The sequence below is a fragment of the Maylandia zebra genome, linkage group LG3 (assembly GCF_041146795.1).
Source record: "Maylandia zebra isolate NMK-2024a linkage group LG3, Mzebra_GT3a, whole genome shotgun sequence".
NCBI classification, from domain to species: domain Eukaryota; kingdom Metazoa; phylum Chordata; class Actinopteri; order Cichliformes; family Cichlidae; genus Maylandia; species Maylandia zebra.
In genome coordinates this window covers 22,881,455-22,898,193 of record NC_135169.1, presented here as the reverse complement: position 1 = coordinate 22,898,193, position 16,739 = coordinate 22,881,455, and the positions used below count along the sequence as shown (strand labels likewise).

The window sequence follows — 16,739 nt, the reverse complement described above, 5'->3', positions numbered from 1 at the left end:
ATGGAAAAGAAACAAAAAAAAAGAAGAAAAGTTCAAATGAAGATTTAAGCCTATGCATATATCTCCTGGGTGTGCCTAATTCTTTCCATGGATGTGTAAGAAAAGCATTTTAAAGATAAGGTAAAGATGTGTGGTTTTCCAGGAACAGTCACTGTTACGATAATTCTCATTTTAATGTATTGTGCAGTTACTCAAATCTCCATAGAGTCATTTTATCTATTTTTTAGGTCATTATTGTGGTTTTCTGATCCAACCTATAAAAGCATAAAATGACAACCAAAGGCTGCTGTTTGATACTTTGTTTCATTGTTCATTTTTGTTTTCATGTTTGGTGTGGTAAACATTAAAAAAATACTTGATTTTGGTTGGACACAATTTAAACACATTAAGAAGAGCACAGTTCAGCTCGATCCAATGGGCCAGTTACTGGTTGTGCTGGTTGCAGCATTCTCCTGAATGATATGTGTCATCACTCAGACAAGCACTGATAAATGAGGAGAAGAAGTTAAAACCCAAATCAAGAAAGTTTTTCCCCAAATTTCTCCAACTGTTTCATTATTTCCCTCTATATAATTTATCATTTATTCATTTATCATTTATCTGTGAACTTCTGTACTGACACGTCATTCAAATGGCAGTAATAATCAGCATGATTGTATTCTTGTGTCCTTGATCTGATTGCAAGGTTACAAAATGTGAGAGGTGCCCAAGTGGCTGAAACAACGCCAAAGTGCCAGCAGATGTGACGTCATTTGTGTCATACAGCGCTGTTTGCTAAGAGAACAGCAGCGTAAACAGACCATTAAAGTACTGCAAGCTCGCTTTCTGTGCGCACTTCTTCAAATGATCACTAGAGATCTCTTTACTTTGAAACTGAGGGGCAGATAGTATCAGCTTTCACATGTTACTTCCTCTCTTGTCAGGGGAGTGTACTGTCCTTAATGATGTTGTGGGTCCTCCTGATGTTCCTGGTGGTGTAAATATCCTGCTGAGGTTGGAAGGATGCTCCTGAGATGAACTGTGCAGGCCATGCTTCCTTGTCACACTGTAAATGAAATGATGATCCTTACAACTGCACTTCTCTAGAAGTTGTTGATGATATCAATTGAGACCAGATGGAATCTTCACTGATGTAGGAAGGAAGTGTATTTTGGAGTGTGTTGTAAATTCCTCTTCCTTGATCTTTTCTGCATTTAGGGAGTTTACTTTCCTCACTCTTCTTCACTTTATTGCCACTTCCTTTCCATTAGTGATCAATTTGACAATCAGAACCACTCATTGGTTTTGGTCCATTGACCTCTGGGTTATGAGCATGCTTCCTCTGCAGAGTTAGCTAATAACTCTCTTCTACATATGTTCATTTTAGAGTCTAAGAAACTATGAGGGCTAAAGCCATAAAACTAAAGCTGAGATGAAGATTTGGTGAAGATGTGTAATCTGCAGATAGTGGTCACATATGTGAATTACTAGGCCCCACTACCAGACGTTATCACCCATAAAAATAAAATACATTTGAAAAGTTTGTCAAATAGAGGGTTATCATAAACATCAAGCGACCAAAAGCCAGGATGTGAGATTAGCAAAAATGTGATCAACATTTGCAAACAGTAAAATATGTTACCAAGTGTCAGTTATGGTAATTTTCATAGTTTTCAGGCTGTTCCCTCAGACACTTACCTCTGAAGCATGCTGACCCGTTAGTGGTGAAAGATGAGCAAGGTTTTCCAAGATGATGTTTGGCTGTGATTCAGGTATTGAGGGGAGTGTTGCTTCTAATAATATTTCAATTTAACCGAGTTAAGTGTTGGGCAAATACCAAGATAGGCATCACTTATCAGGAGCAAGGGAAACTGCTGAGCATCGATATCAGGCGGTGAGAGGGTGAAAAAAAGATAAAGGCAGACAAACCAAATTCTGTTATGTTGTATTATATTCTGGCTTCCACACAAGGTTATCAGCCGTCCTCCTTTCACCTGAGCTGGGAAACAGATTAACGTCCCATCGTGAGAACACAGCAGCGCCAATCCCATCAACCCCCGACTTCCTGTGCCCATTATGCTTGATAACAGGAGAGGGAGGAGCGGAAGAGGATTTTTTTTCATCTGATGAATGGCAGCTCAATTTTACATTTGCAAAATGAGAGCGGACAAATATGGTGGCAAGATGTAAATGCATGCTTGCTTAAGAGAGAACAAAGTGAGGAAGAGTCCAGGATAACTAACCAACGTGGAAAAAAAGAGGCAGTTTCAGTTCCACTTAGGGCTGCTCGATTATGGCAAAAATGATAATCACGGTTATTTTCACTGAAATTGAGATCACGATTATTTGACGATATTTATTTAACCCTTTAAGACCTACTATAGAACCAAGTCCACCAGAGCTTATATTATTATTTTTTTTACATGCTGTAGTGCCATTTGTGGGAGCATTTCAAGTTGCTATACATCAATACAACTGTTATAGCCCATATTTTAATAATATGTATGCATTAAGTCCATAGTAATTACATAAATTGCAAAAAAGTGCAATAAACTACAAAAAAAATTGAAAATCGCTTTTGTTTTGTTTACATATATTTCTACTTGGAGAAATTTAAGAGGCTTATCCCTCAAAACTTTAAATACAATAAAGTTGCAAAAAATAGTTTCCCACCACAGGAAATTTATTTTGAGTGTCTTCATAGTTTTATTTTGGAGATACAGCAATTTTTATATACTGCAGGAAAAACAAAAAACAATCCTATGATGCAAATTTGCAAAGAAAACAGCAGGTGCATCAAAATAAACTATTTCCAGCAGTGCAATTCGAGTTCTAAGCATCCCAGCAACTATTCAGAAAAGTCAAACATGACCAGTATAGGCCTTTAAGGCCTACAAGTAAAAAAAACTACATTTCCGCGAAAATGACGTCACTTCCGGTTTCGGCCAGGAAATGGCGGACATGTGACGTCTGTTTCACTGTGGGAAGTGTTACGAACAGCTGATAGGAACGGCAAAGCGTGTTTCTGGAATATTATGTTTTTGTTCCTGCAAGCGCTTTTTATGCAATTTTTGCAAAGCTATATGTGGAAGGAAACCGTGACCGAGGACAAGCTGATGGCATCAGATGTAAGTACAACTCCTCCGGTTTCATATGCAAAACAAATTATTGCGCTAGCTTACACGGTTCAGGTTCTACAGGGATTTAAAAATAGTTACGCAAAACGGAGCGTGCTGCTCTGACCGGCTTTAAAGGGTTAACAATGACTTTAAAAAAATAATATAAAATAGTGTGCAACACCACTGAAGTTTTTTTTAAACTCTCTTTTCAACCAACGGCAGTCACTCTCCTCTCCAAATAACTTCTGCTTAGCTTTCCGAGCTTCCCTCGGGTCCTCTTAATCAGCGGTCTCCAACCTTTTTTGCGCCACGGACCGGTTTATGCCCGACAATATTTTCACCGACCGGCCTTTAAGGTGTCACGGATAAATTAGGGAGGGGCTAATAATCGGCTCAGTCATTTTTAATGATCGTTGAAAGCCCAGATCGTAATCGTGATTAAAATTCGATTAATTGAGCAGCCCTAGTTCCACTACATTTTTTTTTGGCAGAAATAATCACATTTGCTGAGTAACCCAAGTGGCTGCTGTAGCCGCTGGGAGCTGAAGAGCAATTTTAGGCTGGCAGCTGTAGTGATTAATGTGGGAAGTGACATTAAAGAGATTTTTGAAGAATTATATAAACACACTTATAGTAACATCCAGGCAGGGAGAGAAAGATCATCCCTGGTGTTGGGCTACAGCACATTGCTGTTCAGCAAGAGACTCAGATGGAAGACTTTTTTGGGGTTTAAAAAAAACAACCAACACTCTATGTCAGTGTTGTACTACAGCATCAAATAACATCTTTATGTGGAATATATTTCGTTATAGATAAATAATGCTCACAGATTTTGTTAACGAGCCATGATTACAAGTTTTTGTATATTAACCTGTTATTTGAGAGCTAATATGAGCTGACATCAACATACTGTCAAAGCTCGACAGCTTCTATTTAAGATGCGCACTAGCCGGGTATGGACTCCTATATTTCAGTATGGGTAAGAGAACAATTCAGTTCATCCAACCATTCTCTTCCCCTTATTTTTATCATGATCACAGGGTGCTGTGAGGCAACAGTGCTAATCTGTTCAGTTCAATCCAATTCTTTTTTATATAGCGCCAACAAAGGTGATCAATTGCAGGTATACAATGAGAAGACTGATGATAATTAAAAACATGGGGCAGACTAAACACAGGGCATAGTAGTGAGGGTAGTGCAAAAGATCATTAAGCAAAGTACACAAAGACAGACAATAAAACTCTGGCATACACAAAGACCTGTAATGACAGGAACATCTTACACTAGTGACATCTGTGAAAGGTGGCACAATAAATAAATCGGGTGCCTTGCCAAAAAAAGTAAAAGGAATGACACATCACAGTAGTTTTAAAAACGGGAAATTAATGCTCCACTATTGCATCTATTGGCACAATTACTGCAGACAACCATCTGACAGAAGAATGCCAAGAGTAGTTTGACATTTCTTGCTATATTATATGTATGTATGGATGCAATAAAAATAATCCAATAAAAATGAATCCCATAAACATTTACTCTCAATCTCTGTTAAAGCCTATAAAGACGTAAGCTGTAGTTGATCTGCTACATGTGGGAACCTCCTGACTGTCCGTGATGGCTGGTGCTGAGTCATACAGCGGACAGCAGATGGCAACAAAAGACTACAATCTGAGAAACCATTGTATCATTGTATGTGTTCAGTTGAGTAACACATCAGTATAATGTGTAGATGGTGTTATGTATGTAATTTTAATGTTCACAAGTAGGGATGGGTACACTCAGAAAAATAAAGGTGCCAACTGGAACCAAAAGTGGTTCTTTAGAATGATGCCATAGAAGAACCTTTTTTGGTGCCACAAAGAACCTTTCAAACAATGGTTCTTTGAAGAACCATTTCTTTCAGTGGTTCATTGAAGAACCTTTAAAGGTGCCCCACAGAACCATCAAGAAATGGTTCTTTGGGGCACCTTTAATGGTTTTTCAAAGAACCTTTTTTTAAAAAGGTTCTTTGAAAAACCATTTTTAAAAAGGTCCTTCAAATGGTTCTTTAAAAGAACCATTTTAAAGAACCTTTTTTGAGTGGTTCTTTAAAGAACCATTTTAAATCTTTCAAAATAAAATGCATCATAAATTGAATTTGAGTAGGGTAAAATAAATACGAGCACAGCATAGACATATATTAATGGTTTATTGTCATTTTGTAGTTACCAAAAGACAAAAAGGCATTTTAACCCTCAGCACAACATCACTACTAATACATGTCACATATTAGTGTTTTAAACAGTAATAATTAAATATATTTGCTATACTATAAATAAATATATATAAATACTATAGCTACAGATAACACAACAATACATGTATTGTTTAATTAATAAAACATCAGAAAGTGATAAAACACATTAGAAATAGCAATAGCTTCATAACAGACCAATAAATCAACACATTTTCATCAGCAGATGTTTGCATGTTCAGTAACAATATTTCAACAAGTTTATGATTAAAATGATCAATGAACTTTAGCATTACGCTATGTAATGTACGTTTCATGTTGTACTCATGGTCCTTTGTTAGTCCAGTTTAGGATAATGTCTCTGACGTATGTTTCATATCAAATACAGGGAGTGCAGAATTATTAGGCAAATGAGTATTTAGTCCACATCATCCTCTTCATGCATGTTGTCTTACTCCAAGCTGTATAGGCTCGAAAGCCAACTACCAATTAAGCATATTAGGTCATGTGCATCTCTGTAATGAGAAGGGGTGTGGTCTAATGACATCAACACCCTATATCAGGTGTGCATAATTATTAGGCAACGTCCTTTCCTTTGGCAAAATGGGTCAAAAGAAGGACTTGACAGGCTCAGAAAAGTCAAAAATAGTGAGATATCTTGCAGAGGGATGCAGCAGTCTCAAAATTGCAAAGCTTCTGAAGCGTGATCATCGAACAATCAAGCGTTTCATTCAAAATAGTCAACAGGGTCGCAAGAAGCGTGTGGAAAAACCAAGGCGCAAAATAACTGCCCATGAACTGAGAAAAGTCAAGCGTGCAGCTGCCAAGATGCCACTTGCCACCAGTTTGGCCATATTTCAGAGCTGCAACATCACTGGAGTGCCCAAAAGCACAAGGTGTGCAATACTCAGAGACATGGCCAAGGTAAGAAAGGCTGAAAGACGACCACCACTGAACAAGACGCACAAGCTGAAACATCAAGACTGGGCCAAGAAATATCTCAAGACTGGTTTTTCTAAGGTTTTATGGACTGATGAAATGAGAGTGAGTCTTGATGGGCCAGATGGATGGGCCTGTGGCTGGATTGGTAAAGGGCAGAGAGCTCCAGTCCGACTCAGACGCCAGCAAGGTGGAGGTGGAGTACTGGTTTGGGCTGGTATCATCAAAGATGAGCTTGTGGGGCCTTTTCGGGTTGAGGATGGAGTCAAGCTCAACTCCCAGTCCTACTGCCAGTTTCTGGAAGACACCTTCTTCAAGCAGTGGTACAGGAAGAAGTCTGCATCCTTCAAGAAAAACATGATTTTCATGCAGGACAATGCTCCATCACACGCGTCCAAGTACTCCACAGCGTGGCTGGCAAGAAAGGGTATAAAAGAAGAAAAACTAATGACATGGCCACCTTGTTCACCTGATTTGAACCCCATTGAGAACCTGTGGTCCATCATCAAATGTGAGATTTACAAGGAGGGAAAACAGTACACCTCTCTGAACAGTGTGTGGGAGGCTGTGGTTGCTGCTGCACGCAATGTTGATGGTGAACAGATCAAAACACTGACAGAATCCATGGATGGCAGGCTTTTGAGTGTCCTTGCAAAGAAAGGTGGCTATATTGGTCGCTGATTTGTTTTTGTTTTGTTTTTGAATGTCAGAAATGTATATTTGTGAATGTGGAGATGTTATATTGGTTTCACTGGTAAAAATAAATAATTGAAATGGGTATATATTTGTTTTTTGTTAAGTTGCCTAATAATTATGCACAGTAATAGTCACCTGCACACACAGATATCCCCCTAAAACAGCTAAAACTAAAAACAAACTAAAACTACTTCCAAAAACCTTCAGCTTTGATATTAATGAGTTTTTTGGCTTCATTGAGAACATGATTGTTGTTCAATAATAAAATTATTCCTCAAAAATACAACTTGCCTAATAATTCTGCACTCCCTGTATATGTCATATCAAAACAAACCCACACCTGCAGTTGTTTCAGTTTTTCACTGGCATTTCCTGTCAGCTGGTCAACCTCACATCCATATCAGCCAAACAAACGACAAGTTCCTCCCTTTGTGCTTCAAACCCCTCCCACTCTGAGACAAGGAGCTGAAAGAGAGAGAAAAGAGTCAATTATAAAGAAGAGAGAAAAGTGAAACCCTCCTCAGAAGGTCTGACTCGCATACCTGCAGTTGACCTGTGATGGACTCCAGTTTGGCGTTCACGTCATCCCTCGCCGATGCCAACAGCCGAGTCTGCAGGGTGCCCTGGAAGAGCTCAGTTAATGTTCGACTCCTCCTGGTCAGGCTCTCCAGCTGGATGAGCCGAGGTCTCCCCTCTCGCCGCTGCCTCTGAACACAGAAACACAAATTGCATCTGAAGCAGGAGGTGCAGATTTTTTTGCTATTCTTTTCTAAATGCAGGCTAGATCAAGTGGAGGTATTTGGAAAACTTTTTTGGTCAGCGGACAACTGTTGTCTTGCAGAAAGTCAAATCAAACATATGCGATACACAATCAATTCACAAGAACACATAAAAAAATAAGTCCAGTTCTTGCCTGATTTCAAGTGAATTCTGCATCAAAACAGGGTGACAGAAGTAAAACGAGAGCACAAAGCCTCACTTTGTACAAGCCTGCTATTACAGTTCTCCTCTATGCAGACGACTTTCCTGTTTTCAAGGCACAACTTGGATCTGCTGTACGAATCTTATGGATACACACTAAATGAAACAATAGTGTGCATGACTCCAGATTCTGATCCCTCATCCTAATATGGTCCCAACATAGCAACAGCAATAAAGAAAATGTTGAGGCTTCAAAATACAAAGTCCATAAACCAATGGCTGACATGGGTTTTATCATAAGGGTGATAAATATACAGATTTCAGTCTGTCTTAGAGATTTGAGGTTCATTTACCTGCAGATGCACTATACGTGCCTGTTCCATGGTTTTCCACAACATTTTGCACATCACTATTTAATACAGGAAGTAGGTGAACTAAAACAAGTCATCTTTCTTTGTGAGAGGACCATACTAATGAAACAAACCTCAATGACATCATAGGGATCCCTAAAGATGCTCCTGCTGCTTTTCTTCCTCCTCATCCTAAGCTTCCTTCTCCTTGTCCTCGCCTTCCATCCAATTGTAATTCAACCTAATTGTGTTTCTCCCCCTCCTCTTCCTCATTTTGTTGGAGCTGTGAACACAATTAATGTGAATCTGGATTAATTTGTGCAAACAAGAAAAATCTACAGCTTTTTGGTCAGAGGTGCTCTTGTGATTTAAGCCGGGTAGAGTAGATTTATGTGTTGATGCTACCTGCTTCAGCTCTGGCTGCTGAGTGATATTTACACCCTGGCTGGATTACAAACTTTAACCATGTGCTGAACTTTGGCCCAGCGTTGATACCTCTTGTTAGTATAACGACCTCTTCTTAGCTTGTATGTATGATGTATGATGGTGGATAAATGAAATATACAAAAAAATTAACTATATTACAAAAGAACATCTATCTTGGAAACATCAAATGACCGGAGCATAACTTGTCAACTAGTCCGAAACTAAGTTATGCAGGAACAGTCAAAGACACACCTTCTCATGTCACATTTCTATTCATTTGTATATAATTAGATTAGACAATAAAGAGTCATCTAATCTAATTATTCATTCAAAACTCTTATGCATAGCTGTATTTTATACAGCTCATGCAGAATTCAAAGTAGAGGTTCATGTGAGTATTTAATGTACGGCTCAGATCTACAGAATTTCAGAGTTTCTAGAGCAGACACAGAGCTCACATCACAACAGGCTTCAGGCGCCATTTTAGTGACTTTAACAATATATTAAATTTTAATTTCGGTCTAGCTGACATTAGGTTATGTACGCAGCACGCAATTGAACCACATATTTTAGAAGCCAAAGGTTCAAATTAGCTGGGAGCAGCTTCACTTAATTATAACAGTGGTTTTGTTAGGAAAACCGTTGGATACTAAATTGCGTTGACCTCAACGGCTAACGTATCTAGCTAATCGCTACTGTTAGCACAACATCAACAGCAAGCTACAATGACGAGTAACAAAAATAAAACAGTAATAAGGTTTTAATGAAAATGTTTTACCTTTTCTAACAATCCCAGAATCCACAGCTTCAAAGTCCAGCAGGTACTGAAGACTGTTATCCGTTTCGCTGTCACCGTCCGTGAGTTTTTTTTCCCGAAAGGTCAAGGCCCGCCGCTCGCACACTCCGTCTGCGCATGCGCATCTCAACGACTGACCCCCTCCGTCCGCTCCCGGGAGGTTATAGTATGACGTGTTCTGACGTCACTCTCTCTCCCTGTCATTTATTTGGCTCGAAACACATATTAACAAATTGCTCAGTGATGAACAACTACTCAGATCATTTACCTAAGCAGTGCGCTTTGTCAAAACGAAGTGTGTGTTCATTACACTGACATTCTGTTCTGCAATTGTTATTTACTTGTATTTTATAATTTGACTTTACATACTGCTGGGTGGTTTGTAAAGTTTACAATAACTAGTATTATCATTATGCTATATTTTCAAAAATATATAATAATCTCAAAAGTAATGCCTTGGAGTGGAAAATAGTAATGCTTTATTAAAATTTAAAACTAAAGTACAGTATTTGAATGTGTGTATTGTGTCTACTGTTTTCAAATATTTCTAACTTTTATTTGAATATTCAGTTTCCTACCATCTTCTCTTAAAGGGTAATTGCCAGGTATCCCGCCCTCCCCCTTCGCACACACATGCACACAAAGAAAACACACAGTATAATTCACAGCCTCATTATAGTGAATAAATATTTATGCCATTTACACCATCAAACTTAGATTGCTAAAGATGAAGAACCTTTTGTTCTTTAAAGAACCATTTGTTATAGCTGAAGAACCATCCACAAAATAAAAAGGTTCTTTGACGTATGATGGTTTTTTAAAGAACCATGAAGACATCTGAAGAACCATTTAAGAACCATAATTTTTCTGAGTGTATCGTTTAGGTTTTATCCGATACCGGTGCCAAATCGGTACTTTTGAAACGGTGCCGGTGCTCAAACGGTGCTCAAACCGGTGCTTAAAGAATGGAGAACACAAAATTGGTCCAAAAACCTCTCATGTTCAGCTGGTTTTTGTAAAAATATAACAATGTTAGCCTTTTCTGCAGCTATGGGGCATATATGGTATCACTCTTGGCTGGAAGCAGTGCTTAAACAATGGAAAAAAACACAAACTTTGTCCTAAACCTCTCATGTTCAGCTGTTTCCCACTTTTTCTTTGGTCATTTTAGCCTTTTTAGCCAGGGTGAAGGGAGTATCTGCCATCAAACAAGAAGACAGCAGCATGTAGCTATGATGATGTTTGCTAGTTCACCTTACATGCATTAATGTAATAACGTGGTTAGCCTACTCAACGTAAATTAGCTACTCACGCAGAGAAGAACTGCTGCTGCTGCCACCATCATCCGTCATCATTTCTGCTACACTGGCAGGGCTAGAGGCCAGGACTCTCCTCTTCGTGTTTTTGGGGGATGTTGCATAACAGGCAACCCACCCGCAGTAGATGTGCTCGGTGTGAGGTCTCGCAGCAAGCTATCAAATACGGCGCATTTCTGGGCTTTTAAAAAAAACGCTATGCGTCGCCAGGTGTTTCATCGGATTCTTGGTGTTACCTCCTTTGACAGTATCACAGTATCAGCTTAAAGCACTTGTTGCTGCTGAGTTTGCATATTTTGCTGTGAAGTACAGCCAGACTTTTGACCGCTTCGCCTTGGACATTTTTAATCTGTAGCTCTGCTCTAACAGAACGCATGTACCTGGCCCCGCCTACTATCCTCGGAAACGTAAAATGATTGGCTAGAATCTAAAGTGTATCACAGCTCAGGAAAAAAAAGCACCGAAATAAAGCACCGAAATGTGCGCTGCTTTTCGGTCTGGTTACTACCGTTTATGTCAGAACCGGTGCCATGACACCGGTACCCATCCCTATTCACAAGATCATTTGGTCTTATGTACATCGACAACATCAGATCTATCAGTAACTGTTATAAAAAGGTACTCAAAAAAGTCTTCTTGTCAGTCTTGATGTATTTACAGTAACATTTAATAATGTTACTGTAAATACAATATTGTTCTACAATAATAATAACATCTAAAGTCAATGCTCTTTAGATATGAGCATTAATGCATCTTAAAAGGCACCACAAAGCACAGCACTCCTTAGTTTTAAACTTTAACCCAGACATTAAGTAGCTGCTCTAGAGCTTGGTGAAATACTCTGGACAGCTTTTAAATGTTCAGGGGAAATATTGCAGTGTTATTAAACTGAAATCGGAGGCTTTACAACCTGATTGTGCCAGAAGTGTTTAAGAAATAGATTAACAATAGAATAACAGAAAAGTTCCTGTTTTTCACTACCATAGACATTTTGGTAAAAAAAATTAAATAAAATCAATTAACTAAAACTTTGATTTGAACAATGGGACAGTTTGGAATGCAGTCTAACTTCTTTATCTTATATCAAGATATCTTTGGGATTAAATGTGTAGTTAAGCATCTTTTTATCCTTGATTTAAAATTAGTTTTGACCTTCCTGCTCTATATATAGGTAGAAGATCATTAGACATTAATTTCATAAATCCCAAAGTGTGATCTTGCATTTTTTAATAGTGTGCTGACAGCAATCCATCTATTTTCTTAGCCCTGAATTGGATAAGCAGTTCAGATGGTTATGAGGATACCCCATTGGGGTTCAGATAGAAAAAAGTATCTGGAGACAACAAATGGAGGCAAGGGAGAACGTTCAAACTCCACACAGATACCAACAACCTTCTTACTGTGGGCAACATTGGTAACCACTGTGTAATAAGGGAAAAGGGAGAGGGAAGTCCCCTTTCCATCAGGTGGAGACCATTGAAAAACTTTTTTTTTTAAATAAAGGGGTCATAGTAGCCAAACAGTACAAAACTCAAGGACCAAATACAATTTATTTAGGATAAAAATGAGAAAGAATGAGAAAAAAGTCTAAGGACTTCTTTAAGTTGCTTGGAGACGTTTCACCTCTCGTCCGAGAGGCTTCTTCAGTTCTAAGGTCAAATGGTGGAGAGTCCCAGATTTGAGAAATGACAATGAGAAAAAAACGAACAAAAACCCAGCTAAGAGTCATACACACACATATAATACATATGCACAAATGGTAAATGGTAAATGGCCTGTATTTGTATAGCGCTTTACTAGTCCCTAAGGACCCCAAAGCGCTTTACACATTCAGTCATCCACCCATTCACACACTGGTACAACAGTCTTGAAATGGATGCTCTAGAACCAACATCACAGAAATCACTTGCTTCCACTGGTTGTGTCTTGCTGTGAAAGGCCTTCTTACTGCATACAACTCCTCCACTGTATCTGGCACCAGTTCCGCAGACAGGGCCAGTCTCCTTGGCATCTTTCTGGCTTCTCCTTCCTGTTTCTCTCTCTTCTGTTTCTTCCTGTTTCTCTCCATCTTTATAAACTAGCACCACTGAATAACAATGGGCTGTGAGGTCAGTTTCATGATCGTTAACATAAACATTGTGATGACATGATATCATGATATCATGATATCATGATATCATGATATCATGATATCATGATATCATTGACATTAGTACCATACACCGTGAGTTAAGGAATGACTGTAATCACAGCATTGTACTGTGAGACAGTGAGAGATGATGAGGCACCCTCTTCTCAGTGGCCACGCTTTCAGTGATCAGGATGTCCATGTTCTTGACAGAGAGCCACGCTGGTTTGAGCGGGGAGTTAGGGAGGCCATTTACATGAACAGTGAGTGACCATCTCTGAATTGATGAGTGGGCCTAAGCACAGGTACACACTGGACAGGCTGCCAATCTGTCACAGGGCTAACAAAGAGAGACTGACAACGATTTACACCTATGCGCAATTAGAATCACTAACCCACTAACTGCATGTCTTTGAACTGTGGGAGAAAGCCAGGTGCCTGGAGGGAACCCAGGCAGACATGGGGAGAACATGCACTCCACACAGGAAAGCCCGAGTCAGATGATGGATTTGAACCTTCTTGCTGTGATACAACAGTGCTAAGCACCATATCAGTGCCACCCTGCTGCCCTCATTTATCATATTGGATGTGTCTGTCATCCAGTTTTTTTAAATATATGAAAATAATGCATGCAGAAATAGAAGGGGGCTGCAATATTTGTTCAACACAATACAGACACCACAGAGGCAAGATACAGGACAAGAAAGTTCAGACAAAAACACAGATAAGGTTTGTGTGTTATTAGTTTATTTTACATAGTATTTTGTGCATTTTTAAAACTATTTTAATATCACAGAACATGAAACTTGCTACATGGTGTGTCGATAGAGTGGGAACACTGATCATTAAACACTTGACACAGTGGGGTTTGCATATTTTCTTTGTTATATGGGCATTATCTAATCAGGTGAATTCTGGCTGATACAGTTAAAAAATTGTTCTTTACTTGACTGGTGGGAGTTTTTAAACTTAAAGCTGCATGTAATCATATTATTTACCCATGTAGACAACAGAAAAGATTTAAAATCTTTGACACAGTCTCACTGCAGTGTGTGTACCATAAATATTTAATCTATTATCTATTATTTATTTTCTATTACCTTGAAAACAAAAGTCGTGCTCTTACACGTTTGTGTAAATAAATTTCTCATCCTGATTTACATTTCCCTGAATGCAATGCAAATACTCGTTTCCCAGTCTGATCTCATGCAAAATATGAAATCGTCAAGTACAGTAAATGCAATTGCTGGACAACAAGTCACTTACACTGGAGATGAGAAAACTACTTTGGTTTTGATTGGTATTGGTAATTTTTTTATTTCAACATGTGAACAATATACAAGTACATTTAGAAAAGAAATAAGAGAGAGAAAAAAATACTATACAAATTACATACAAAAAAACATTCTGATTAATTTACATGTTGAAAGGGAGTGGGAAGAAGTATACACTTATTTAATCCCACCCCTGTCCCATAAATTATCAGTGAATATTTAGTCAGCTTCCTTACTGATATAATTTGTAATAAAAATAGTGAACAGATTTCTGATATACTATATACTATAATATCACATCATGAATTTTTTGTTTGTTTGTTTGTTTTTAAATAGAGACATTCACTTAATTTAAATATTTTCCTTTTCTTTATAGATCGAGAAGATTATATTTTTATAACTCTTTTTGAACAGTTTTATGTTTGGACATTGCTTTAATTCCATATTCAGTTTGTTCCATAGTTTCACTCCATGAACAGAAACAAAAAAGCCTTTTCTTGTAGTACGTACCTTCATTGTTTTGAAGTTACAAAAACCCCTTAAATTATAACTTCCTTCTTTCAAAAAAAAACATACTCTGAATATTACCTGGCAGTTCTTTATTTTTTGCTTTGAATAGAATTTGTGCTGTTTGGAATTTTCTTTCTTTCGTTTTCTTTTGGTTATTATTTTTTTTATAGTATTTTGTTATTTCTAACAAACCAAAATAAACTGCTCATTGATTTAGAATTAAAAAAATATTTAGGATTAAAATAAAATCAAATAAAATAAAAGGTTGCTACTTTTTTTTTTTTTTTTTAACCACACGGTTTTCTTTTTTTGACCACTTAATTACTAGAACTTCATTACTGTAATGGTCTTTCTATTTCTGTTCTTTGTTCAGTCTATTATGTTAGGCCCATACATATTAAGTACTGTGTGTCAGTAGCAATATTAATCTTGTATACAGAGTCTTATTTTGGGAAGGGGCTCTGTGTCATTGCCAAAAATCTATTTGTGCCAGAAAACATTACAATGCATTCAAATATAAAAAAAACTGAACTTCCCTTCACTTGAGAAAAACAAATTAAAAAAAGCTATTAACTATTAACTTATTAAAAATTTCCCTTGGAGAAAACAAAAAAAGATTAATACCATTAAACACACTTTTACCCCAGTTTTTGTACATGAGGTCACTTTTCAAGAAAAAAAGAAAGTTTTAATCTATACATCTGATCTGCTTGTGTGTCAAGTTGCACTTTCTCTTCCAGACATGCCAGCCAGCTCCTCATCCTCCAACAACTCTCTCTCTCAGCCACCCCCTTCCCTGATGATGTCTAACCATCTATTATACATCAACTGCTTCACCACCAGACCCGGTTCTTTCATCTTAATGGCATATCTTTGCTTCCACATCCTCCTCTTTCCTCTTTGCATCCTCATCCTCTATCATGGTCTTCAGCAGTGGTGGAGAAAGCGCTGCACCTCCTCAGCAGTTGTAATAAGTCACTCTGACAGCTTCACCTATCATGTGGTTGTAATGGAGCTGATTTGTAACTTTGGATGTATCTTCACCATTTATGGTATCAATTCATATGATTCTAGCATAATGTTTTGGGGGTTGGCTCTTATTACGTTCACCTGGTTAGGAGAGACATTCTTCCATATCCTGACATCTGTGGAGCGCTATCTGGCTGTGCTTTATCCCATCACCTACGTTAGTCTGAAATATGAAAGAGGGGTCAGAATCAGAAATATCTGCATTGTCTGCATTTGGCTGCTTTGCTGTGTGGGGACAGCTCTGGTAGAGGTAACAGACTTGCTCGTAAACCTAATGTTTAGCCTTGTGGTGTTATGTTTTATCATCAACTCCTTCTGCAGCCTCTCTGTTCTCTACGTTTTAATACGTCCAGGTCCAGGAGAACAGAGTTCAAACAGGGAGAGGTCAGTCAAACTCAGGGCATTCTACACTATTCTGGCCATACTGGGAGCACAGGTGGTGAGGTTTGTGGGGGGTCTATCTTGGGGTGTGGCCAACATGTCAGGAGGAGCAAATGCGTGTATCATAGATGTATCCAATATGTGGTTTAATGTTCCCAGCACTCTGGTGTTACCTTTGCTGTTTCTTTACAGAGAATCCAAGTCTCTGTGCTTTAAGAACAACAGTCAGTGACTCAGAAAATTGAACAGGAGATTTTTGACTTTTAACATCTGTGTATTTGTGCTTTTTAATGATGCTTTAACTGAAACTGATGATTAAATCAAACTATGCATTTCCAGCATAGTGATTGTTTAAATCCAGAAAATAACAACCCTTAAGACTGGACTTTATAAGCATACACTCAGACTCATAGCACTATTCATTAAATGCTAACAACTTGATCCTGATGTAATATAGAAATGGGATCCATTGTTGTGCTGTCAGGGCCCTCAATACTGTCATTCCTGCCACTTGTTTCTGAATCTTGTCAGAACAATGGTTAGATTTTATGAGTATATGTCAGTCTCCAAGACGGCGTCCTCCACCTAGTAGTAGGCCACCTCATTCAGCGGTGCTCAAGATTAGAAGTTTTTTCACGTTAG

General features: G+C 38.2%; 1 protein-coding gene across 1 annotated transcript; it reads right to left on the bottom strand.

Annotated features, from left to right (window-relative positions):
* Positions 1 to 7,202: 7,202 nt before the first annotated feature.
* LOC143417038 (uncharacterized) lies at positions 7,203 to 9,598 on the bottom strand. The gene is made up of 4 exons (XM_076882678.1): positions 9,442 to 9,598; positions 8,372 to 8,520; positions 7,509 to 7,673; positions 7,203 to 7,431 (listed from the first exon to the last, which is right to left on the bottom strand). Exons 2-4 carry the CDS (start codon positions 8,426 to 8,428, stop codon positions 7,342 to 7,344), a joined length of 312 nt encoding a protein of 103 aa, XP_076738793.1. The 5' UTR covers positions 8,429 to 8,520; positions 9,442 to 9,598; the 3' UTR covers positions 7,203 to 7,341.
* Positions 9,599 to 16,739: the final 7,141 nt, after the last annotated feature.